Source organism: Eucalyptus grandis, chromosome 2 (assembly GCF_016545825.1).
Source record: "Eucalyptus grandis isolate ANBG69807.140 chromosome 2, ASM1654582v1, whole genome shotgun sequence".
NCBI lineage: Eukaryota > Viridiplantae > Streptophyta > Magnoliopsida > Myrtales > Myrtaceae > Eucalyptus > Eucalyptus grandis.
In genome coordinates this window covers 26,464,085-26,490,712 of record NC_052613.1, presented here as the reverse complement: position 1 = coordinate 26,490,712, position 26,628 = coordinate 26,464,085, and the positions used below count along the sequence as shown (strand labels likewise).

Below are 26,628 nucleotides of genomic sequence, written 5' to 3'. Positions count from 1 at the left end.
TCTCCAAGTTTTGATGCAATATCTGCTGACCACTTCGTTAGCGACTCTCCCAAAAGGAAGGCCACAAAAATGTACCCAAAAGGCACAATTGACCTTTATTCTGCGAGCAAATATTAGCATCTGCTTTTCGTTCCACGTGGCATCAGCCCATCATCTCTCTTCATGGCGGGAGGAATACCATGTGGGGAAGCGAGCAAACGTGCTCCAACACCAGATAACAGCAACAAATCAAGAAGAGAGAGAGGCCATCGGTTTGCATTTTGGCAGATTTCAAAGAGGCGTCTCGGTTTGATTGGACTCTTTGCTCACCAAATCTCTCCTTATTCATCCGACCACTCCCCAACGCGCGCGAGAGAGCGTGCGTAGCGAGTTATCTGGGAGCCCATCGCGGCGCGAATCATATTTCCTCCGGTTCCCACGCAACCCACTTTTCGTATAACTCTCTCCACACTCTTCCTCTCCTTCTCTTCTTCTTCATTCGCTTCCTGCAGAGATCCATTCTTCGTGGAAGATGGAGCACCACCACGGCACCGAGGATCACCGCCGAAGAAGCTCCTCAGAGTCCGTGAATTCCGTCGATGTTGGCGATGGTGGCCATGACGGTCATTCTTCCGGTCTCTCTCTGTCCTCTTGAATTGTGTCGATCGTTTGTTCCGCGGTCGCTTCGTGCTTTTTCTTTTTTGTTCTTGGGTTCATCCCAAAATGAAGTCTTTTGGTGCGTATGAGCGGGACTGGAGTTTGGCGTGGTCCTGCGAGTTCGGTGTTGTGCTGTGATTTTTGGATGTTTATCTGAGCGAACTCTAGAGGCTACTCTTGTTTGTGCAGTGAAGGCTGAATCTTTTATAACGACGGTTATTGCATTGTCTATGTGGGTCGACCGGGTATTAGAGTTCGCTTGTCTCTGGAATGTGATCGATGGTCTCCTGCTATGTATGTTAAAGTTTTCTCATTTGAGCCGAAGTGTCAGCTGATCGAGCTGCTGGCCAGCTTTTCGTGTTGTCGAACCGAACTGAAATGTCGGCTGATCGGGGTCGGCTTTTTTACTTGTATTTGTGGGGTCCTTGTTGGTGTCATTAGTGAGAAATATCACGACATAGCTCGGAAGTATGATATGCTATTGTAACAGATGTGGTGGTGTTCTCCAAAATGCATGCTAGTTTATGTTTTCCCTCACTTAATGTATCCAAAACCAGGAGATCAGAAGAACCTTCCTGAAATCACTTAAATGACTGTTTGACATAGTCTGAATAGCCTAAGGCAATCTCTCCTTTTCAATGAAGGCAGTAAATTTCCTGTCATATGTGAATGTCAAACAAATTGGAAACGTGCTTTTATGCACTTTTCCGTCAACGACGTGACACCATTTGACTTCAAACGGTGTAATTGTCACTGATTCATGCTAGTTACCTCCACATTTTGTTTTACTTATGCCGAGTTTTAGAGATGTTGTAGGCTGAACTTGAAGCTTTCAGAACGTCTTTGCCCTTCTCCTCCTTAACAGTATAAGTCTCTGCTTTTGCATCCTTATTTCCAATGCATTATATATTAGTCCGCGTCCCAGAAATTTTCCTTTGCTGATCTATACTTTCTCTATATAGGGTCCACTGACATGAGTTCCCCTATCCACAAGATGCCTGGGGACGCATCAACATCTGGAAAGTCAGAATCAGACTCCGCCCAGCTTTCAAGGACTGGGCAGTGGAGACAAAACAACAAACTTGGTCTTCTTACAGCTAAATTTTTTGATGAAAAAGTTCCTCTGAAAAAGAAGGTCTCGCATTGGCAATCGCAGTCGTTGTTCACTCTCTCTTTTTAACTACAGTTGTTTATCGTACTGCTATAGAATAAGTATTTGATTATCTTGATTAAATCTCTCTGATGGACAATAGCAGAGAGCAAAATAATCTTCATGCTATGAAGCTTAGATTGGTGCAATAATCTTCTATCCAAAACTGTATAACGCAAAGGCAATTGACACGGTTTGCAAGATCAATTTTGTTAATTGTTGTTTCACATTTTTTTGAGGAGCGAAACACATGTTTTGTCAAAGCATTTTATCGATTCATTTAAATCATGCTCAACCAAAAATCATATTGTGGCTGGTACACATGCTTGAGTATTACTAAAATTTGTTATATTAAGCTACTCTCAGCGTTCTGCTTTGACATGTGATGTTGCACCATAGGCTTAGTACAGGGGGAATCATTCGTAGACTCAATTTGCATTTTCTTTCGCAGACTGTTCCCTTATTAAAAAATGGCGTTGTTGCAAAATTTTAATGTTGCTGCAGCTGGATAGGTTTCTTCACACATCTACTCAACTCTTTTATTTGTGCATGATGATTGGTCTTATTTATCTAATATGGTTTATTTTAATTGTTTGAGATGGATTTAAATCTGAAGCATGCGGATTTATGTCAATGATGTTACTCTGCAGCTTAAATGGTTAAAGCGAGCTGCTACTGAAAGTGATGGTACTGTGCAGTTTGAAGTTCCAGGCGACATCGCATCGCAAAGTCTAAATTTTGGAACTGGAGTTGTTTATAATGGAGCTACTGAAGAACCAGTTCCTGAGGACGTCCCTGATTTACCTCCACTGCAGATTGTAATGCTTATTGTTGGGACCCGGGGAGATGTCCAACCCGCTGTTGCTATCGGAAAATGCTTACAGGTTTGTACATTGCAAGATCTTACTTACTTGTGATGTGCCTTATTGCAACCGGGCTTATCCTTGCTTATAACTGAAGGGCCTTTTACGTTACAGGTGTAGCTCACACTTGTAAACTCTCTCTCTCTCTCTCTCTCTCTCTCTCTCTCTCTCTCGATTTTGGCTTGAAGCTATTTATTTGCAAGTCGATAGTATGGAATCGTAGATTTTGGAATTTTTGTAGAGAGAATAGCTTGTCAGATGAAGACAAGAACACATCGGGTGCTTTTTGGCAAGGTGATTCTTCTGCAAGCTAATTCGTTGATGACTGTTACAGCCAAAAAGAATAAGTTGATGATTGTCGTGCTTATTATTATTTTTTTTTTTGTCATGTCCTGATCATGAGTCAATTTATGTTAGCTACTGACAGTTGATGTACAAGGAATATGGCTCAACAGCACAATGTCGTTTAATCCTAATTGTCTATTTGTCTACATACACTGCATCATTGAATGGTCATTCATTAAGATGCAGATCTTATGCTGACAGCAGCTAATATCTGGTTTGCAGGAACATGGGCATAGGGTGAGACTGGCCACTCATGTGGATTTCAAAGAATTTGTCTTTACGGCAGGGCTAGAGTTCTATCCTTTAGGTGGAGATCCTAAAGTTCTTGCTGGATGTATGCTCCTAGTCTGGCTTGATCCTAAAGTTCTTGTTTAATCCTAATGAGGGTTTTAGTTTTTATTACAAATCGCGTAGTACCAATTCTCTCCTCTCTTTTTGCTGCAGATATGGTAAAAAATAAAGGCTTTTTTCCTTCAGGACCTTCAGAAACACACATCCAGAATCAAATAAAAGATATCATATTCTCGTTGCTCCCAGCTTGCATGGATCCAGATCCTGATACCCATTTAGAATTTAACGCCAATGCAATAATTGCTAATCCCCCAGCATATGGTGAGAATTAAATAGGTTTCATGATTTCTTTTCAAATTATGTTTGATAATATCATCGACTATAGTGTCAGTTTTAATACGTTTGTTCAGCCAGTCAATATGATGCTTGTCTTTTGGGTGAAGTCTGGAATTTGAATCGTACTTGATAGTAACATTGACTATGGTTATAGTTTATTTTAATTGTTTAGCAGACTGAAGCTTGAGAAATCAGCCTATGCATGCTTGTCTTTTGGCTGAATGAGATGTTTGTCCTCTTCATGATATTAAGCTCTCCACTAAGACCATTTGGACTGGAAAAGAATGAAAATAACCATAAGTTGTTTCCTGTTTTCAGATATTTTCTTTTGAAACACAAGTCCTGTGTTTTAAAATGAAATTGATTGTAGGATAGGTCCAGAAATGTTTCCTAAGTCGTCGTGTACATTTCTATTGCAAATGAAAGCAGAAGTTTTGCAAATTTTATCGAGCCAGCCACCCTAGTCTCCTTGCTTGTGCCACTATTCCTTTGTATAAATATAATCAATCTAATTTTACATGGCTTGTCGGATAATAGTTGATACTAATTATGAGCAATGGGAACTGCTTTTTAACACTGGCAAGTGTAATTTTTCAGGGCATACACATGTAGCTGAAGCGCTGAATCTGCCACTTCATGTAGTTTCCACAACGCCATGGACGTAAATTTCCTCTCTGGAGTTTTATTACAAATATTAACTTGCCATTTGGAATGTGATCATATATGTTTTACATATGATTGTATGATGGGGTGCAATTATCAGCTTAGTTTCTTGCCGTTTACGGAGGGTTCTGTTCCATTTCTCTTTGTCAGGCCTACTAGTGAATTCCCCAAACTTTTGTCCCATGTGAAGCAACCAGTTGGCTACAGAGTAAGTGTATCTGGAATTCTGCTTTGAGCACTCTCCTTGTAGTTCTTTATGTGTATCTCAATATGTTTTTGCAGCTGTTATACCGAATTGTAGATGCATTAATTTGGTTAGTTGTAAGATATCATGAAACTGTCGCTGATTCTTTCTTTTTCTATTGATTCTTTTCCAATTGAGGTAAAAGATGTGATCAACGAGTTCAGAAAGAAAAAATTGAGGCTAAGACCTGTCACTTCTTTACGTGGATCCCATAGCTCTCCTCCTGATGTGCCTTATGCTTATATCTGGAGCCCTCACCTAGTCCCCAAACCGAAAGGTAAGGTACTATTAAGCTGTTTAAAAGCAAGTTGGGGTTCAAATAAATGTAGGGTTAGCATCTTTTGCTGGAGTAGATTATAATATACACAGCAGAAGGTTGAAGGACTAGTCTACATTTTCTGTTTAGAAGTGCTTTTAGTAGTTTTCTTCCACTACCCGCAGATTGGGGACCAAAAATTGATGTGGTCGGATTTTGTTTCCTTGATCTTGCATCAAGTTATCAACCACCAGAATCTCTTGTCAAATGGCTAGAGAGAGGTGAAAAGCCTATCTACATTGGTTTTGGTAGCCTTGTGAGTTCCTCTTTCCAATACATCTGGTCTGTTCTTTATACAGTTTAGATTTTCTTACATGAAATTTTGATTTTGTATGAGAAAAGAAGTGCAACAACTTCGTATATTTATGTTTTTGGTGGTTATTGAATAATGTCTTGGCATATGTAAAAAAGAAATGTATCAGATACTCTCATAAAAAAAATGTGGTTCGGTGGATGGAGTGATCTACACAGGAGGAATGGATGTGTTTATGATGGTAATCAAGTGATTTACTAGTACAATGAAAGTTAGAAAGAAAAGAACGACAACGAGAACAAGAAGGAGAACCTATCACAGTTGAAAGTACTAGTGTTATTATGTAGAAGAGTAAAAGTATTGTACTCTGCAAGCATCACATGGCAAGTGTATTCTAAAAGGATGCACCATTGTGGGGTCTGGGGAGGGTTCTTAATGTAGAAATAGAAAAGGGAAACTTTGTTTCTGCGATTTGCATCTCGAGTATTCATACAATTTAGTGAAAAACAGCCAGTTCAGGAACCAGAGAAGATGACTGAGATCATAGTTAAGGCTCTGGAAATTACTTGTCAAAGAGGCATCATCAACAAAGGCTGGGGTGGTCTTGGGAATTGTGAGTAGCTTGACTAGTCTTCATGAAGTTTCTTGTAACCTGAGCTTCCATTACGATCAACAGATGTGGAGCCATGTGGATACTTCCTTGTAATTATTTGCTTCTCTCTTTTGCAGCTGCAGAACAAAAGGACTTTGTCTATTTGCTTGATAATTGCCCTCACGACTGGCTTTTCCAGCACTGCAGTGCTGTGGTAAGGACCGAATTGCCTATTACTGAGATGTATGCTATTTAGTGCGATCTGGGAGTTGGCATGACATGCCCATACTTTACCAGGTACATCATGGAGGAGCTGGTACAACCCATGCCGGTCTTAAAGCCGTGGTAACTACATATGCCAACTTTGGGGATTCATGTTGTTTTCTCTCTTTGGACTAAATTGATTTATCTCTCTTCTCAACAGTGTCCGATGACAGTTGTACCTTTCTTTGGGGACCAGCCCTTTTGGGGAGATCGGGTGCATTCATGGGGGTTGGGCCCGGCGCCAATTCCAGTTGATGATTTCTCTCTTGAAAAGTTGGTTGATGCAATACGTTTCATGCTGGATCCAAAGGTATGCAGTCATTGCAATCAAATTTTACTTCTTTAAGGATAAGATTGATCTGCTTGTTCAGTTTGACTGGCTGCCTATCAAATTTGAGTAAGGCCTTTCTTAATTCTCCTTATGGTCAAAGCAACTCGCTGCTAACTGCACCATCTTGACTTTGGTTCCTCCAGAAATTCCTGGCAGGACCTGCTTGGAGTCCTACTTGATCAATAGCGGAGTTGAAATGTCAATAGAACTCACCAGCTGATGATTATGTACATAAATGGACTGTGTTTTACTGAAAAATGTGTTGGTCAATCTGCAAGAATATCTTGAGTTACTGCTGTCAGCAATTGGTTGCCGTGACTCCATGTTCTTGACTCAGAATATGTCTGCTCTGGCACTTTTATCTGAATCTTGTGGATAACTGGGGAGTCATCGTTGTTTTAAACTTTGGATGATCCCATACATTCTCGTGGTCGATGTGTTCTGATTCTTGTTACTTTATTTCAGGTGAAAGAGCGCGCAGAAGAACTGGCCAAAGTCATGGAACTTGAAGATGGAGTGGAGGGAGCAGTGAAGGCTTTCTACAAACACTTTCCAACCGAAAAGCTCAAGTTGGATCCGGAGTCATTGCCTGCTCATTCAATGCACTCCCATTCAAGTCCCCTGTCGTTAAGACAATGTTTTGGTTGCTAATGATTTTCGGATGTTGAGTCTCCACCGTGGACCTGTGTGGCCCATGTCTGTATTCTCAAACAGTTGCAAAATTGCTGTATTCCTAATCACTGGTAATTTGAATTTCATCAATCCTACTGCGTTTCAGTGTCCGCATCGCCTGATTTCTTGGACGAGATACGGCGGCATCTGTAGACATGTCGCTAATTTGAAGTTTCAGTTCAGTTTAGTAGCCTCACTAATTCATATCATGGTCAGCTGCCAATTGCAAGTACAGACCACAGAAGGCTCGACCCAAGTGAAAAATTCATGAAGAGTGACCATAACAGCAGAAGGGTAACTACCAAACATTACAGACGCGTTGGCATCTAGGATCGGGCTGCTCCCACAAACTCGAAGGACTTCTTGTTGGACGTGGACGGCCATTCTTGATTCGAGGCCGACAGCATGAGGCGCTATCCGACCGCAACTGCAGTGGTTTCAACAATCGTTTTAAGTAGATCCTCCTGTTCGAATGACTTGCCACGAAATACCTTCCGCCGAAGGTTTGATCTTCGGTTGTCATTTGAATTAGGTTATGTGGCGATCCGGAAAGGAAATCGATTGTGCATGGAAGAACTAGAACCAACCATTCTACGAAAGGATAAATGTACATTGTTTGTGTCGATGATTGGGAACTCTATGGAAGCTCCACACTAAACCTGGGAAGCACAGACAATTGACGTCGACCGCCGTCTCTGAGGAACACTGTCCAGTGTCCACTCGCCGCCACCGCTGTTGGCCTCATCGGAGCACCGGACGAGCTCTGTTTCTCTCTGCTTCACAGGAGAGAGTTTCTGGAGCTGAAGGTTCCGCGCGAGTCAAATCTCGCGGTGTATACGTCGTCATCAGACGATTCCGTTTGTAGAAGAGCACTGGAGCTTCTATGTCAACGCTCATTAGCCTTGGTTTGGCACATTGGAATAGGTCAGATTTGGGTCGAAAACTTGCATCCAAGAAAACGCATATCACCTGTTCGGCATTATGTCCACTTCATTAATTGTCGAACTGAATCTGACTCCACGTCTTACCCTTCGTTTTATGATGCGCTTTTGCCATCTTTCGGCGCCGGTCGTCGTCACTGGACAACACTAGTTCAGAGTCCATAATCTCAACCTCCGTCGCCGGCGATGGCGTGGCTTGAGGCCGCCAAGTCAGTTCATTCTTCACTGCTTTGGTATACCCTTTGTGCGTCTTCTATGCTGTTCCGTGTGATTTTCGAGCCTCGAAATTTCCTCATTGGAATGGCTCGGTCGTGGCCGGAGTAGTGACCGACGGAGAATATTCAACGACGGTCGGCGACGTCGGGTATCGACGCCGCCGGACCGGTAGGAATTCCGGCGTGAACCTATGTGTTGGAGTCTTGGTCGAGCCCGTCGTTGATGGTTCTGTAGAGAAAGTCCCGAAGAAGAAGATGCAGAGAAGAGAAAAAGGAAATACAAAATAGAAACCAAAAAAAAAAAATCAGATGAAATGAGGGTGCCGTGTGGGCTGGATATCGGGCCGGGTTAAAAATCAATGGATTGGGCTAGGCCGAAACGAGTTATTTCAATGTTTGGGCCATACTCGGGCCTCACCCGAGTTCAAGATTACTGTTTCGGACCGGGTTCCTTGACCATGTCCAAAATCCTTTTGGCAATAAAAAATTCAAAAAATTCGGCAAAATTCATAAAATTCAGAAATCTTTGAAAAAAGCTAAAAAAATTAGAATTCACTTGGTTTAGGGCTTTCAATATAAATTTTAGATTTAGACCAAATTGAATCCAAAATTGAATAAGCCTACAAGCTTTATCATAGGATTTTTTGGATGTCGTTTTCTTTTTAGAGATGAGGCTAGGTTGTTACTTGCCCCATTCATTTCAATATTACTTGATTGCGCCTCCTTCTTACATTGATTGTTATTATTATTTTTATGAATAGTTAGGACGAACTTTAAAATTTTCAATAGACTGCTCGACTTGACATTTTGGTTAGCACTTAATTAAGTTTAAGTACCAAAAAAGCATTAATTGTATAACTAGTGTAATCAAGTCATCGAGTCTGAAATATCTGATTACATGTGCATCAAGATGACACTTGCGTTTTGATTAGTGTTTCTAGCTAACCTTTGACAATGGCTAGTAACGATTCATTTTGAATGCATAGAGTAAGGAAATCAATGTTACAGAAGGTATGGGTTTGGGAAAATCACACTAACTATAGGCCGATGGCCCAAATTTGGTAATATCTCTAAATTTATTTCCTTAAGGGCAGCCTCTCAAGGGGTAGGTGGCGACAATTGTTGCCTAAGTGATTCACACAATCTTTATTCATTTTATGACCCTGCCACTAAAAAATGTCCAAGCACAAATGCGCAATCAACGGAAAGTATACAACTAGTATGATAAGAATAAATCATATGCAAGTATAGTCAACATAGCGTCAAACAAAGAATATGCATGACCTTAACCACCGCTCGCAGCAGCGCAGCTGGCTTGGGGTTCTCTCCCCCTCACGAAAGGGAGGAGTTCGAATCCCAAATGCATCATTAGGGATTGTTACCTAGAATACTGTGGTGGTGGGTTCTACAATCGCTCCCCCAGGGGTTTCTTCCGGCATTTGTCGAACTTATGAGATTCCTTGGGTCACAAAAAAAAAAAGAAAAAAAGAATATGCATGACCTTACTATTATGCCCCTAGATTGCAACCCCATGAGTTGTTTAAATTGGGTTCAATTTATGCCAAAAAAGAAAATTTGGGTTCAATTTCTATTGTAAAAGGTCAATCTACCAAAGGCATTTGTTAAGATGTTTAGATTATATACACTAGCTAAAATGAAACTAAGCTAAATCTAACAACCTAATCAAGGCCTATTTTCAAAAAAAAAAATTAATTAAAATTTTCTAAATTTTTAAAGATTTTTAAATTTTCATATTTTGAAAATGGGGACTTGAGTCAAAATTGAAATTTGCCGATCGGGTCCATAGACACAAATGGGTTCTTACACCAGGCCCTCTCAATTGAACTTCTAAACCCAATTCATTTGAAAATCAAAGTCAACACAAACCACTATTTTAAACCCAATCCATTTGAAACTGAACCAAGCCCATTTTATCATCTTCCTTTATTTCATTACTCTTCGTTCATCCCCCTCCCAAGAACAAAGGTTTTTATTTCTTGGGCAATCTAAGAGCAGCTCAACCAAGCTACTTGCATCAACGAAGAAAAACATGAACATATAAGCTTCATAATCGGCCAATACATATTCGTCACTAGTCCGCCATCACATAAATCAAGCCTACCGAGACTGTCACCCATCAATCTCCTTCTCAATCACCAACCATTTTACATTCTGCGTACATGACATGATATCTCCTTCAAACTTGTTTGAAGACATAGAAGAGTTGAGAAGAGAGAGAGGACGCAATGAAGCAATATAATAACAGGATAATTTCGATGATTTTATCTAAATATTGAAAACGGATGATTCTGAACAAGTATAGCTTCCTCCATATTATAAAAGATGCACTTTCATGCATTATCCACAATAGCGTTTCTTCTTCACTCGCCATCAGTGCTCCCTCCAAAGGCCTTTTATGGTAAAAGAAGAATGTGGATGAAAATTATTTTCTTCACAATTTCAATTTTATTCTTATATTAAGGTACATGAATTTCCTAATTTTAAGGTAGTGTTTTTATGAAATGCTATGGCTTGTTTAGTTGGCACCATGTTTGGCCGATGTCTTTTAGATGTTTCAAATACTTGAATCATTCGTATACATTCTATCTATATTGATTCAAGTCGTATAGAGATGAAAATTGATTTAGAGTCAAGTACACTTTTAAGTCCCTAGCTTTGGTAGTTTGTGTCGATGGATTCGAGAATCTTTTCCTTTTATTTTTAGAAATTTCAATATATTTTTATAGGCACGGCTTAACTCCCAAACTTTAGAATCATGCTAAGCACAACAAAATTGTCATCCAAGCTAACTAGGACCAGCAATTTTTGACACAAATTAACATCATTATACATGATTTTATAGCAAATTTTAAGATTACTCGAATTTAATCTACAAAAGTTCTATAGTATGTAATAACATTTGTCAAAGACATGAGTTGACACATCATCAAATGCCTTCCGCAGGTGTGAAAATAGAGAAAATATTGAGTGGGCTGGCCATGCCGCGTCACTATGTGCCGGCCCAATCAGAGGCAACATGTGTTGCCACATGGCCCCACCATTATTTTCGGCCAAACTTTTGCCTCCCCTCTATCTCTCTTCATTAAATGCTTCATCCTTCTCTGCATTATTTGGTTTCGTTCGCACGCGAAGAACTCTCTTTCAAAATTGTCTCTCTATTATGCGTCTTTTTCTCCATGAAAGCCGCGCGGCGCTCGCCCTCTCTCTCCTTTTCAAAAATCTCTCCCACCCAAAAGCCTGCTAGTCGCCTCCAAGCCTTCCTTTAAACCTTAGTCTTCCATTCACCCAGAACTTGGCTGATTAAACATCACCGCAATAGAAAAGTGGGCTCTTCCCCAAAGCCTCCGAATCAAACTTTTCCTTGCCATGTGCTCCGTTTTATCATGTCCTCTAAATATGTACGTGATGAATAATGTATTATAGATTCCCCACACTTCTTTATATGTAAGTATTAAGGTCGAAACGTGTTTCCTTTGTTTATTTTAATTAGTTTATGTTTAGTTTAAATATCTAGTTCATGAGCAAAACGTATATGGACAATAAATAATAAAAAGTATAATTAGCAGTTAGACATGATATATATTATTAAAATGAAAATTATGTTAAATTAGCATTTATTATCAAGCATAACCAAGCGTTGCTTTTTTAATTAAGAAACATTTAAATAAACTAAAACAAGTAGTCATGTCAGCAATAATGAAGAGGGCTTTTGTTGAGATATCTTCGTTCCAACCCCAATTTTCAAGATGGAATTGTATCAGCAATCAATTGCGGGCAAGATAATCATAAGGATCGATAAACCACGACAGTATCGAAAATACCACTTTGGGTGGAAATTCAATTTCTCATCAACAGGACGTGGAAACTCAGGAAGTTGAGGCGGCCCACAAGCAAGGACCCAAGTGGGCCCAAGCCCACGTTGGGAAACCCAAATGGGCCCACGCCCATGATGGGCGGCCCATGGGCCACACACTCAGGGGAGTTGGGCGGCCCGTGAGGTCTATGGGCTCTTCTAGCCCAATTAGGTCTATCATTGCTAAATCTTTACACTAATTGTTTTCAAGTACATGAATAGTGCGTGAATATTGGGCAATCTTGATAAAATGACCAAAATGCCATTCTATTCAACTAGGACAAATTTGGAAAATGGCAAGGTAGGGGGTGGCACAAGCAAGAAAAGGCAACAAATGGAGAACATTTTTTGATATTCATAAATGATGAGAACAATTTTTGTTCATTCATCAATATAAGTGATGTAAGTGATTAATATTAAGAAAATATTTTCTAAATATATTTTCCAGAAAATGAATTCACCTTAATGTGCTTTCTTTTTAATTTTCTTATGATAGGTGACCAATTTTACTTGACAGATAACAAATCAATGGATCAAAAGACCAAGGAAAATTGAATTGAACAGTCTTTAGTGTGATAAATTGAATAATATTGAGGATAAAATCATTTTGTCGACAATGAAAACGGGCGACCGGTAAGAGACCAGTCCTAATCATTTTTTTGTCGACGACGAATTTTGTAGTAAATAGAGTATAGAAATTTGCATCGAGCTGGCCCTTAAGCCTATGCTGGGAGGACTGGGAAAAGTTCGGGGAGAGAATTAGAATCAGAATGAGAATAGGAAGAGAGGAGGCGAGGAAATGGGTGGGCACTGATTGCACGCCAACTCCATCATCAAGGGATAAAAGATGTCTTGGTCAATGTTCTTTCCTTGCAATTAACAATTCTTTACCTTTTGTCCACCCTCAATTCATATTATATGTATACAAACACTTCCGAACCATTTCGAGAAAAATCATTTCTTCACATTCTTTCTTGACCTCGTGTTTTTCTTCACGAAGATTCTCTCCACCTCCATTATTTGAGGTTTATTTTTTCATTAATTTTTCAATTATTTTTAATAATTCAATAACACCATTTTATATTTTTTTTTTCTAATAAAAGGGAATTTTTTTTTTTTTTTTAAATTATTGGGCCTTGGCCAATCATGCTTTGTATTATCCTAGTGGCCACCCCTACGTTAATATCTGGAATTGAACACCTCCCCACCACCACCATCAACTCCACACCTCTGCCGCCAATATCGGCGCTGCCACAGCCATTGCTACCACCAGACTCAGCCGTCGTTGACACTAGAGCCCTATACTCGGCCACCATGAATAGTTCTTTTAAATGTTTTATTTTAATGGTGTCATTTACTCATTATTTTATTGCCTACTAATTTTGCTAATCTCCCTCTATTTTTCTACGGTTGTTTTAGATATTGTGTGATTGTAATTATTTCATAACAGTATTATCGGTGATTAATTTTAAAAGCTTATAGTTATTTGAAAACAAAATAATAGCATTTGTCCTTTTTTATTTGTCGAATTATTAATTTTCTAAGCGGCAAAATTATGTAATCTTTTTTTGTACGGGTGTGTCCATTAATATTAGTATTTCTATATATCATTATCAAATGACTTGATAAAGTCCCAAGTTTGCCCATCATCAACAACAATGCAAAGTTGTTCCTTCTTTCAAGTCCATTTTGCTCGATGGTCATCCTTATACCCTCACCAGTTATGTTGGTGCACGCACACGCCACACACACACACTTGCCCATATATATATATATATGTATGTGTTTATAGACATATCATATTCCATAGGCAAGTGAAGAGGACATTGGCCTGAAAGGTGGTGACATACCAAAGGAAAAAAAAAAAGAACCAGAAAATGAAAAAAAAACAAGAAAACAATATTGGTCATTAATAATCTATTATCTTATTTTTCAAAACAAAATACCAATTCAATTCATTTTTCATCCCCAATTATCTTTTTGCTTCCATGAGTATAAACTTTTGACAAGAGCATCTCCTGTAACGCCATTTTCTAATAAGTTGGTGGTCTTGTGATCATGATAGTGTTGGCTTAAATCAAATTTTTTATATCATTCTTTGGATTTGTTCAATGTGAATGATTTGTAAAAAGAAAAAAGTTCTTAATTCCAAATACGAACATTTAATTCAATTGTAAAAATGAATCAACAAAAAATAACTTTCTGATCAAAATATATATATTCAGTTTAGTCTGCAATTTTTCGTGGTGAAGTCGGAGAAAGTGGCTCGTGAGTACCGATAGAATCATACCACACTGTGGGCCCCACCTCAACGCCACTCTTCGAGTGCATTTTATTACAAGGACACGGAAGGATCTTCTGGTTCCGTGATGGTGTCGATACTCGCTTTTTCTTCCACGTGGCATCAGCCCATCTCCTCTCTTCAGTGGCGGGAGGAATACCATGGCACGTGAGGAAGAAAGCAAGCGTGCTCCTTTTACTGGCGTCACTACTGAGAATGAGAAATATCACAGCACACCTAGGAAGCGTGATACGTTATCTTAACAAACGTGGCGTTGTTCTCCAAAATCAATTTTGTCAAGTGTTGTTTCACATATTTTGAGGAGGGAAACGCATGTTTTGTGAGAGCATAACCTTTTTTCGATTCATTTAAACCACTCTTAACAAAATAAAACTTACAATGTGTGATACACAAATTTGAGCATTACTAAAAACATGTCATATCGAGTTATTATTGGCATCCTTCTTTAACATTTGAAGTCATACCATAGCCTAGTATAGGAGAAGTCATTCATAAGCTATCACATGATGATAAATCAACAAAATCTGTCATGAGGTCAGATGACGAGTATATGGATTTCCCATTTTTCAATGATTAGTATTTCTGCAATTTGCAAATTACAAAGTAATATCATTCCTAAGTTTCAGTCATTTCATTTTGAAAGAAGAAACATAGCTATTACATGACTATGATTGGGCAAATTTGACATGAGGTGGAGCAATGAAATATAAGATAATTTATTATACATTTTTATTCTTTTGAGACTACCGATTAAAAGTGCGCTTCTATGAAAAATGAGTAATTTATAAATTATTTTCATAACTTTTTTTTTGGGGTGAAATTATTTTCATAACTTTGATTTTTTGTATTTTAAAAAAAATTAGTCAACATATAAATTTCATTAACAACAACGTATCTATGATTTAATAATTGCATTGATAATGGAAATATTTTGCATTTGTATAATTTTTCAGTCATACGGCATTGATTTTAGGAAAATATTTTTCAAATAATTTATTTTTTTGCAAAATAAACGCATCAATAACAAAATGCCTATATTATCTCTATTTCATAAAATATAATTTAGTCAGTTACTTGAATTTTTGTGCGTTGATATATTGTAACATAATAAAATTACGTTCTTTGCCTCACTTTGTGTGATGAATCAAATAAGTCAGTTAGCTAAAAACGTCGATCTCAAATTCAGGGAAGGGAGCTAAAATTTTCTTCTTCTTTTTTACTATAGTGAAAAGGTCATGGCTTTAAAAAAATGGACTAATTTATAAAATATTTCCAAAAAAAGATGATCTTTTGTATTGTTTAGAAAAATTAGCTACCATGTATGCTTTCGTTAAAAATGACAAATCTATGATTAAATAATAGCATTCATAATAAAAAAAATTATAATTTTCTAATTTTTAGCGATGCAATATGATTTTAGGAAAATAATATTTTTTCACGAATTGGATAAAATTGCGTGCCAAAACCTTCAAAATTTAGGGAGGGGAGTTGAACTTTTCTTTCTATTTATTTTTGTAGTTAAAAGGTTATGATTAAAAAAAAGGATTAGAGTTTTCGAGTCATCTCAATATATTTCGATATATATTGCAATTTCATATCTACTTTTTTAATATTTCCTTTTAAAAAATTGTGGAATTGAGCAAGTTATATATATTAGGAAATATCTGTCGTAATCAGAAATCGTTTATCGTTGAAATAATACGCGTCTTAATCAACGGCAGATCGCTCATCTCCCTCTTCTCTATCTCTTCCACGATGGACAACGCCGGAACGGCGACGAATTGTCGTTCCTGTCCTCCGAGGGCCGCCAGGACAGCCGGCCAGGGAGGAGGACAACGGCGTCATTTGCCACCTGCTGCAACGGAGCTTTTGCCTTGCCGCCTCTAATCGTCGCCGAGATTTCGAATCTCAGAAATTTCCCTCCCTCTCCTCTCCTCGTCCTCGCCGTCCCTCCTTCCATCCCTCTCTGCAATCCCAAACTCCATTCCTCTTCACCTTCATTCTCTCTCTCTCTCGAAGAAACCAAGGAACCAGCAAACTCCTTCTACCCATTCTCTCTCTCTTTCTCTCCGAGAAAACCAGTGTCTAGCGAACTCCGCCGTTGATGGGTAAGCGCCGGCGAACGGAAATAGCCGAGATCGCCGACCCGGCGGCCCGGCTCGTGACCTACTCCAAGAGGCGCAAGGGCCTCTTTAATAAGGCCTCCCAGCTCTGCCGCCTCTGCGGCGCTCGCGCCGCCGTCCTTGTCTTCTCCCCCGCCGGCAAGCCCTGCTCTTTCGGCGACCCATCGGCCGATGAGATCATCGGCGACTACCTTCGCCACGGCGACTGCGACGGCGACGGCGACATGACCCCGCCGATGAGCCTGACCCAGTGGGCGGACTGGATGGAAGTGGGAGGAGGCTTGCGCAACCGAGGAGGACCTCGAGTCCCTGATCTTGAAGTACGAAGCCGTCCGTGACTGCGCGCGATAAATTGAAATCTTTGGAGGAAGCATCCCAAGTCGGGGTCGGTGGCGGCGAATCTCGCATTCTGAGCGCGGAGGAGATTGATGCGCTTTTCGAGGGTTTAGGCCAATGCCCAGCGCTCTCAGATCTCTTGACGGACGGCGAAGGTGACGGTCTCTTGATTCCGCCCGATAACACGGCCGGCGGCAGCGGAATATCCGCAGTGGAGTCCACCCCGGCGCTCTCCGATCTCGAGGGTCACACATCTGATGCTGCCGGCGGTGGAAGTTTTGGAGCGGCGTCGAACCCCACGAGCTCCGATCTTGAGGATCAAGGGTTTGATCCGGACGAGTTACTGAATCTTTCGGAGGACGGTGATGGGTTCGACCCGGATGGGTTCCTGAATCTGTTGGAAGACGGCGAGGTGGACGGCGGCCGGAAAGGTCCCTTCATTTCGCCGGTGGACTCAGCTGTTGGCGGTGGATACGATGCCGACGACTTCTTTGGACTTGGAGATCTGCATGTCCTGCTGTGAATACGATGAGTAGAGGTTTTGTTTTCCTTTTGAAACGACAACTGTACAGCATAGCATCATTCAATAAAACGCCAAATTTCTTGTCTTGAGTACAGAGCTTCCTTTTTTTTTATTATTCTGATTGGGGTGTCGGATATGGAAGGTGCATGCTGGCATTTATGGATGCTCATGTGATGCCGATGTTGGCAATCTTTCCTTAAGCCTTTAGATAGGTCAGGAATAAATGGCTAGGTAGACATATGCTAAACTGGTTTTACTGGTACGGTTGGAAGTTCGCAAATGCCACGAGTGTGCACAACCTCTTCCTGAAAGCTTTGAGCCTCCTGCAGATGAAAATTGGACAACTTGGAATTTTTCGTTGTGCTGACGGCCAAAGTTATAAGTTTCAGGACAACTGAACTTTTGCAAAATGTTGTCTAGTGAGTGGATAATAGAGAATCTTGTTATCTCTCGTTCCAAACATGCTAGCCATCTGCACATTTGAGGGCAAGATCTAAAACAATTTGTAAGTATGAATAAATGGTGTTTTCGAACCTCCGTGGAAGCGATGCTTCAATGCATAACGCGCGTCTTACCTGCGCTTGGGGGTCACGGTGGGGCCCCCGGCGCTCAGGTGGTTTCTTTCTCCCGCGAAGCGCGTTGGAGGTTCCTGGGCCACCAAAAAAAATAAAAAATAAAATAAATAAATAAATAAATAAATGGTGTTCAGATAGTCTCGGTAACAAAATTGTCTTTTCCTTTTGATGTATGTGTTTTACAAATATCCGATAATGGCGCAAAATGCATGAGCCCATTATTGAAGCACTTGAATTACTTTGGGAACTAAGCTAGTATTATTAATGGGATTTCCCTCGGGCTTAGTGAACGAATTGAGGAAATGTCAGAAAAGATTGTCAAATTTCAATTAAGGTCCATCCAAAATAGGCTTAAGTTTAAACAAGAGTTAAAATGAGCGGCAGAGTAAGCCTGTGAACTGTGAAGTAAGCATTAACGATAGATAGGTGGTCGCAACATTCTGCTGGGCTACTCTGGCTATACTTTGCTTATTCATTTGTGCCTTGCCTTAGATTATTCTTCATATTGTCTCATATCGCATTTTGGGCTGGTTAAGGAAAAGCTTATTGCATGAGTTCCAATGTAGGCTGGACTGGACTATTGTGCCCCTGTGTCCTGTTCGGTCGCAATGTTAAGAGCTTGACAGAGGGCACTCCTTGGACTACTCCATGCGTCTGTCATGCCATTTTCGTGGAAGGAGGCATTGCACTAGCAACAGCTACACCGGCCTTCAATTGCGTTGACCCTCATACGTCATTTCTCATCGGTAAGGGCTTAAGCTTTGCTTGGCGGATGTGTGGCATTTACACTGGCCTTGTTCGCCAATCACTGCAGAAGAAATAATCATTTGAAGGTACTTCAAGCTTTTTCCATGTGCTTTTATCTTGCTTTATTCAGTGAACAATGTGGACTCAAGAGCCATCTGCCCGATGAGAAGAGCGGCGTCCAGTCTGATCAAGAAGATGAAGGGGAAGATGATGAATAGGATGATGAAGATTGTAGAAATGGAGAAGCTCACTGACTACAATTGCAACCCCGAGTACCTGTTGGAGCAGAACAAGTTGGTGTGCCAGCAGGACTATTTCTTTACCTACTATAAAAGCTTGAGCAACATTCACATCGAGGGGTTAGGCACTGTCGATCCGGTCCATCTGCGTAATCACAACAACCAGCTGCTTCGGCAGGCGTTCCATCTGAAGATGAGGATGACCCCCATACTGGAAGATTGCGCTGAGGAGGTTTGTCGATACGGTGGCACTGCATCTGCGGTTCAGTGTGCACAACTTGGTGAACAAGGAGATGGAGAAGGAGATTAGGCGTGAGCTGAGTGGGCCCGGCATCAAGAGGATGATGGAGGAAAAGCCGGAGATGGCGGAGAAGCGCCAGAAGCTGAACAGGAATATCAAGCTGTTGAGGGAGTCTGCGGAGGTGGTGGCCCAGTTCATGAACAGAATCGCTACTGGTGGCGATTACAATGGCTAATTAGCGATGTTGGTTAGGTGGATTCTGTGTGGGATTCTACCGAGACTTCAATTAGCTTCCTATGATTAGTTCTTGGTGATGTGCTAGTTAAAATTGGTTTTTAAAATCTTAGAGCCCGTTTGGTTAAGTTTTTATATTAGTGGTCTTTATTTATTTTTGAAAGCAAAAATAAACAATATTTCATGTTAAATCGTCATTTGGATGACTACAAATAAAATCGATCATTTCAAATGAAACAAAAGCAACATAATCTATTATCTTGAAAGTACATATTTCTCTTTATATACATACATACATATATATATATATATATATATATATATATATATAATTGGAAAAGTGATTCTATTTGTACATACTTTTTAGAGACCAACAACATACTTTTGGATCACCTAAGGGCAAATTTTGACATCAAAAGACTGCAAATCTCTTCTATATAAGAATATGCGTTTTCATTCTTCTTCACATGCGCTGATAGAGATTTCTTAAAGCTATTTTCAACATTAATTAGAAAAGTAAGTTGTCTTGAAGTTCCTTTTACTTTTTAATTTATAGCTCGTTTTTGTAAGTGATAAATTTATGCATATGAATTTATCTTAGTTCTAATATCTGTAGGGCTGATGCTCACAACAATTGTAGTCCTTCCTTTAAACCTTAGTCTTCCATTCACCCAGAACTTGGCTGATTAAACATCACCACAATAGAAAAGTGGGCTCTTCCCCAGAGCCTCCGAGTCAAACTTTTCCTTGTCATGTGCTCCGTTTTATCTTGTCCTCCAAATATGCACGTGATGAATAATGTATTACAAATTCCCCACACTTCTTTATATGTAAGTATTAAGGTTGAAATGTGTTTCCTTTGTTTATTTTAATCAGTTTATATTTAGTTTAAATATCTAGTTCATGAGCAAAACGTATATGGAAAATAAATAATAAAAAGTATAATTAGCAGTTAGACATGATGTATATTATTAAAATGAAAATTATGTTAAATTAGCATTTATTATCAAGCATAATCAAGCGTTGCTTTTTTAATTAAGAAACATTTAAATAAACTAAAATAAATAGTCATGTCAACAATAATGAAGAGGGCTTTTGTTGTGACATCTTCGTTCCAACCTTAATTTTCAAGACGGAATTGTATCAACAATCAATCGTGTGTCTTGAGCTTATTTTATTTGGGATAATGCGATTGCCCCTAGGTTTCAATTTAATATGTGGCTAATTACTAAAAATCGGCTACCAACTCAAACCTTACTCTTTTCTCATGGAAGAATCGAGTTTACAATGTGCGCCTTCTACAATTCCGTTCTTGATTCCGTTAATCACTTGTTTTTTGAATGTGGAGACCTCCGCAACTCTTGCATATTTTTGGGCTTCTAGGTGTAATATTCCTTGGAGGAATAGGATGTGGGTGAATAACCTGTCTTGGCCATTAAAATTCCTAACTGGAAATGATTTCTTTCATAGTATTGCACGTTTCTCTTTCGGGGCCATGTGCCACCTTATCTGGAAGAAGAGGAATTCCATCATTTTTCGAGGTGATTCCTTTGTGATCCCAGCTATGAAAAATCACCTGATCAAGGTTGTGAAGGACAAGGCTCTTACGTTTAAAAATGCTCCGCCTACTCCAAGAAACAAAAGACTCCAAAGAAGCTGGGGCTTCGATCCCTCCGTGTTTGACTCAGCTACATCTTCCTAACACCCTCTCCATTCTTCGCCTTTTTGATTGAGGGTCGGCAGTTTGGTTTGTGGTAGTTTGTAGTGTCACGGGTTGTTTAGTTTATTCTTATTTGCCTTTGTATCTTTTGATTCGGCTCCCTCTCACTCTCCCTGTTTTCCCGCAACTAGAGTGTGATTTTTGGCTCCGAATTCTTGTATATTTTCCAAAGCTTAATATATTCTTACCCTTTACAAAAAAAAAAAAAAAAAAAAAAATCAATCAATCGTCGAATAGGATAATCATCAGGATCGATAAACCACAACAGTATCGAAAAGGCCACTTTGGGGGTGGAAATTCACTTTCTCATTGACAAGATGTGGAAACTCGGGAAGTTGAGGGTGGTCCACAAGGGAGGACCCAAGTGGGCCCAAGCCCATGTTGGGCAGCCCAAATGGGCCACACCCATGATGGGCGGCCCATGGGCCACATGCCCAACGGCGGCCCATGAGGTCTATGGGCTCTCCTAGCCCAATTAGGTCTATCATTGCTAAATCTTTACACTAATTGTTTTCAAGTACATGAATAGTGCATGAATATTGCGCAATCTTGGTAAAATGACCGAAATGTCATTCCATTCAACTAGGACAAATTTGGAAAATGGCAAGGTAGGGGGTGGCACAAGCAAGAAAGGACAACAGATGGAGAACATTTTTTAATATTCATAAATGATGAGAACATTTTTGTCAATTCATCTATATAAGTGATGTAAGTGATCAATATTAAGAAAATATTTTCTAAATATATTTTTCGCAAAATGAATGCACCTTAATGTGCTTTCTTTTTAATTTTCTTATGATAGGTGACCGATTTTACCTGGCAAATAACAAATTAATGGATCAAAAAGACCAAGGAAAATTGAATTGAACAGTCTTTAGTGTGATAAGTTGAATAATATTAATGATAAAATCATTCTGTCAATAATGAAAACGGGCAACCGGTAAGAGACCAGTCCTAATCGTTTTTTTGTCGACTTACGAATTTTGTAGTAAATAGAATATAGAAATTTGCATCAAGCTGGTCCTTAAGCCTATGCTGGGAGGACTGGGAAAAGTTCGGGGAGAGAATTAAAATCAGAATGAGAATAGGAAGAGAGGTGGTGTGGAAATGGGCGGGCACTGATTGCACGCACAACTCCATCATCAAGGGATAAAAGATGTCTTGGTCAATGTTCTTTCCATGCAATTAACAATTCTTTACCTTTTGTCCACCCTCAATTCATATTATATGTATACACACATTCTGAACCATTTCAAGAAAAATCATTTCTTCACATTCTTTCTTGACCTCACGTTTTTTTTCACGTAGATTTTCTCCACCTCCATTATTTGAGGTTTATTTTTTCATTAATTTTTCAATTATTTTTAATATTTCAATAACACCATTTTAATTTTTTTTTCTAATAAAAGGGCAATTTATTTTTATTTTTTAATTATTGGGCCTTGGCCAATCATGCTTTGTATTAGCCTAGTGGCCACCCCTATTGCTAATGCTGGAATTGAACACCACCCCACCACCACCATCAACTCCACACCTCTCGCTGCCGATATCGCCGCTACCATAGCCATTGCCACCACCAGACTCGACGCCGTTGACACTAGAGCCCTATACTCGGCCACCATGAATAGTTCTTTTAAATGTTTTATTTTAATGGTGTCATTTACTCATTATTTTATTGCCTACTAATTTTGCTAATCACCCTCTATTTTTCTACGGTTGTTTTAATATTGTGTGATTGTAATTATTTTAACATTTTGAGGTTGTACTGTAGCCTAGTATAGGAGAAGTCATTCATAAGCTATCACATGATGATAAATCAACAAAATCTGCCATGAGGTTAGACGACGAGTATATGGATTTTCCATTTTTCAATGATCAATATTTCTGCAATTTGTAAATTACAAAGTAATATCCTTCCTAAGTTTCAGTCGCCTCATTTTGAAAGAATAAACAAAGCTATTACGTGACTATGATTGGGCAAATTTGACATGAGGTGGAGCAATGAGATATAAGATAATTTATTATTCATTTTTATTCTTTTGAGACTATAGATTCAAAGTGCGCTTATATGAAAAATGAGTAATTTATAAATTATTTTCATAACTCTTTTTGGTGAAATTATTTTCATAACTTTGATTTTTTGTATTTTTAAAAAATTAGTCAACATATAAATTTCATTAACAACAACATATCTATGATTTAATAATTGTGTCGATAATGGAAATATTTTGCATTTGTATAATTTTTCAGTGATACGGCATTGATTTTAGAAAAATATTTTTCAAATCATTTATTTTTTACAAAATAAATGCATCAATAACAAAATGCCTATATTATCTCTATTTCATGAAATATAATTTAGTCAGTTACTTGCATTTTTGTGCGTTGATATATTGTAACATAATAAAATTATGTTCTTTGCCGCATTTTGTGTGATGACTCAAATAAGTCGCTTAGCTAAAAACCTTGATCTCAAATTCTAGGAAGGGAGCTGAACTTTTCATTTTTCTTTTACTATAGTGAAAAGGTCATGGCTTTAAAAAAATAGACTAATTTATAAAATATTTCCAAAAATATGATTTGTTGTATTGTTTAGAAAAATTAGCCACCATATATGCTTTCATTAAAAATAACAAATCTATGATTAATAATAGCGTTCATAATGAAAATATTTTACGGTTGTCCATATTTTCTAGCGCTGCAATATGATTTTAGGAAAACAATATTTTTCGGAAGTACCTTCAAAATTTATGGAAGGGAATTGAACTTTTCTTTCTATTTCCTTTTGTAGTTAAAAGGATATGGTTCCAAAAAAAAAAAAAAAAAATTAGAGTTTTCGAGTCATCTCAATATATTTCAATATATATTACAACTTCATATCTACTTTTTAATATTCCCTTTTAAAAAATTGGGGAACTGAGCAAGTTATATATATTAGGAAATATCTGTCGTAATCAGAAATCGTTTATCGTTGAAATAATACGCGTCTTAATCAACGGCAGATCGCTCATCTCCCTCTTCTCTATCTCTTCCACGATGGACATCGCCGGAACGGCGACGAATTGTCGTTCCTGTCCTCCGAGGGCCGCCAGGACAGCCGGCCAGGAGGAGGACAACGGCGTCATTCGCCACCTGCTGCAACGGAGCTTTTGCCTTGCCGCCTCTAATCGTCGTCGAGATTTCGAATCTCAGAAATTTCCCTCCTCTCCTCTCCTCTCCTCTCCTCGTCCTCGCCGTCCCTCCTTCCATCCCTCTCTGCAATCCCAAACTCCATTCCTCTTCACCTTCATTCTCTCTCTCTCTCTCGAAGAAACCAAGGAACCAGCAAACTCGTTCTACCCATTCTCTCTCTCTCTTTCTCTCCGAGAAAACCAGTGTCTAGCGAACTCCGCCGTTGATGGGTAAGCGCCGGCGAACGGAAATAGCCGAGATCGCCGACCCGGCTGCCCGGCTCGTGACCTACCCAAGAGGCGCAAGGGCCTCTTCAATAAGGCCTCCCAGCTCTGCCGCCTCTGCGGCGCTCGCACCGCCGTCCTTGTCTTCTCCCCCGCCGGCAAGCCCTACTCTTTCGGCGACCCATCGGCCGATGAGATTATCGGCGATTACCTCCGCCACAGCGACTGCGACGGCGACGGCGACGTGACCCCGCCGATGGGCCTGACCCAGTGGACGGACTGGATGGAAACGGAGTGGGAGGCTTGCGCAACCGAGGAGGACCTCGAGTCCCTGATCTTGAAGTACGAAGCCGTCCGCGACTGCGCGCGCGATAAATTGAAATCTTTGGAGGAGGAAGCATCCCAAGTCGGGGTCGGTGGCGGCGAATCTCGCATTCTGAGCGCGGAGGAGATTGATGCGCTTTTCGAGGGTTTAGGCCAATGCCCAGCGCTCTCAGATCTCTTGACGGACGGCGACGGCGACGGCAACGGCGGCGGCGACTGTCTCTTGATTCCGCCCGAGAACTCGGCCGGCGGCGGCGGAATTTCCGCAGTGGAGTCCACCCCGGCGCTCTCCGATCTCGAGGGTCACATATCTGATGCTGCCGGCGGTGGAAGTTTTGGAGCGGCGTCGACCCCCACGAGCTCCGATCTTGAGTATCATGGGTTTGATCCGGACGAGTTGCTGAATCTATCGGAGGACGGCGACCTTGAGGATAATGGGTTTGACCCGGATGGGTTCCTGAATCTGTTGGAGGACGGTGAGGTGGACGGCGGCCGGAAAGGTCCCTCGACTTCGCCGGAGGACTCAGCTGTCGGCGGTGGATTCAATGCCGACGACTTCTTTGGACTTGGAGATCTGCATGTCCTGCTGTGAATACGATGAGTATAGGTTTTGTTTTTCTTTTGAAACGGCAACTGTACAGCATAGCATCATTCAATAAAACGCCAAATTTCTTGTCTTGAGTACAGAGCTTCCATTTTTTGATTATTCTGATTGGGGTGTCGGATACGGAAGGTGCATGCTGGCATTTATGGATGCTCATGTGATACCGATGTTGGCAATCTTTCCTTAAGCCTTAGATAGGTCAGGAATAAATGGCTAGGTAGACATATGCTAAACTCGTTTTACTGGTGCGGTTGGAAGTTCGCAAATGCCACGAGCGTGGACAACCTCTTCCTGAACAACAACTTTTGCATAATGTTGTCTAGTGAGTGGATAATAGAGAATCTTGTTATCTCTCGTTTCAAACATGCTAGCCATATGCACATTTGAGAGCAAGATCTAAAACACTTTGTAAGCAGGAATAAATGGTGTTCAGATAATCTCGGTAACAAAATTGCCTTTTACTTTTGCTGTATGTGTTTTACGAATATCCGACAATGGCGCAAAATACATGAGCCCATTATTGAAGCACTTGAATTACTCTGGGAACTAAGCTAGTTTTATTAATGGGATTTCCCTTGGGCTTGGCGAACGAATTGAGGAAATGTCGGAAAAGATTGTCAAATTTCAATTAAGGTCCACCCAAAATAGGCTTGAGTTTAAACAAGAGTTAAAATGAGCGGCAAAGTAAGCCTATAAACTGTGAAGTAAGCATTAACGATGGATAGTTGGTTACAACATTCTGCTGGGTTGCTCTGGCTATACTTTGCTTATTCATTTGTGCCTTGCCTTAGATTATTCTTTAGATGATCTCATATCGCATTTTGGGCTGGTTAAGGAAAAGCTTATTGCATGAGTTCCAATGGAGGCTGGACTGGACTATTGTGCCCTTGTGTCCTGTTCGGTCGCAATGTTAAGAGCTTGACAGAGGGCACTCCTTGGACTACTCCATGCGTCTGTCATGCCATTTTCGTGGAAGGAGGCATTGCACTAGTAGCAGCTACACTGGCCTTCAATTGCGTTGACCCTCATATGTCATTTCTCATTGGTAAGGGCTTAATATTTGCTTGGGGGATGTGTGGCATTTACACTGGCCTTGTTCGCCAATCACTGCAGAAGAAATAATCACTTGAAGGTCCTTCAAGCTTTTTCCATGTGCTTTTATCTCGCTTTATTCAGTGAACAACGTGGACTCAAGAACCATCTGCTCGTAAACATTTAATTGCATATTGGCAACTATGACTGGAGTTGTATCACTGTGCACCGATCACAAATACCTGTT

General features: G+C 40.0%; 1 protein-coding gene across 4 annotated transcripts in view; it reads left to right on the top strand.

The window, feature by feature from the left end:
- The first annotated feature begins 344 nt into the window (after nt 1–344).
- Nucleotides 345–26,628, top strand: part of LOC104426635 (sterol 3-beta-glucosyltransferase UGT80A2) — a 98,038-nt gene continuing 71,754 nt past the window's right edge. Inside the window, exons 1-13 of one of the 4 annotated variants that reach the window (XR_005548197.1) lie at nt 345–614; nt 1,599–1,771; nt 2,437–2,670; nt 3,217–3,328; nt 3,439–3,606; nt 4,219–4,282; nt 4,435–4,492; nt 4,667–4,805; nt 4,970–5,100; nt 5,608–5,710; nt 5,827–5,903; nt 5,987–6,263; nt 6,750–7,066. Coding sequence is in view for 3 of the 4 variants with exons in the window: in XM_039306233.1 (XP_039162167.1) it covers nt 512–614; nt 1,599–1,771 (276 nt within the window). In the remaining variant the exon portion in view is untranslated. Of the gene's footprint in view, nt 615–1,598; nt 1,772–2,436; nt 2,671–3,216; nt 3,329–3,438; nt 3,607–4,218; nt 4,283–4,434; nt 4,493–4,666; nt 4,806–4,969; nt 5,101–5,607; nt 5,711–5,826; nt 5,904–5,986; nt 6,264–6,749; nt 7,067–26,628 lie in introns of those variants that run through there. The other 3 variants (XM_039306233.1, XM_039306232.1, XM_039306231.1) reach the window with 3 other exon arrangements.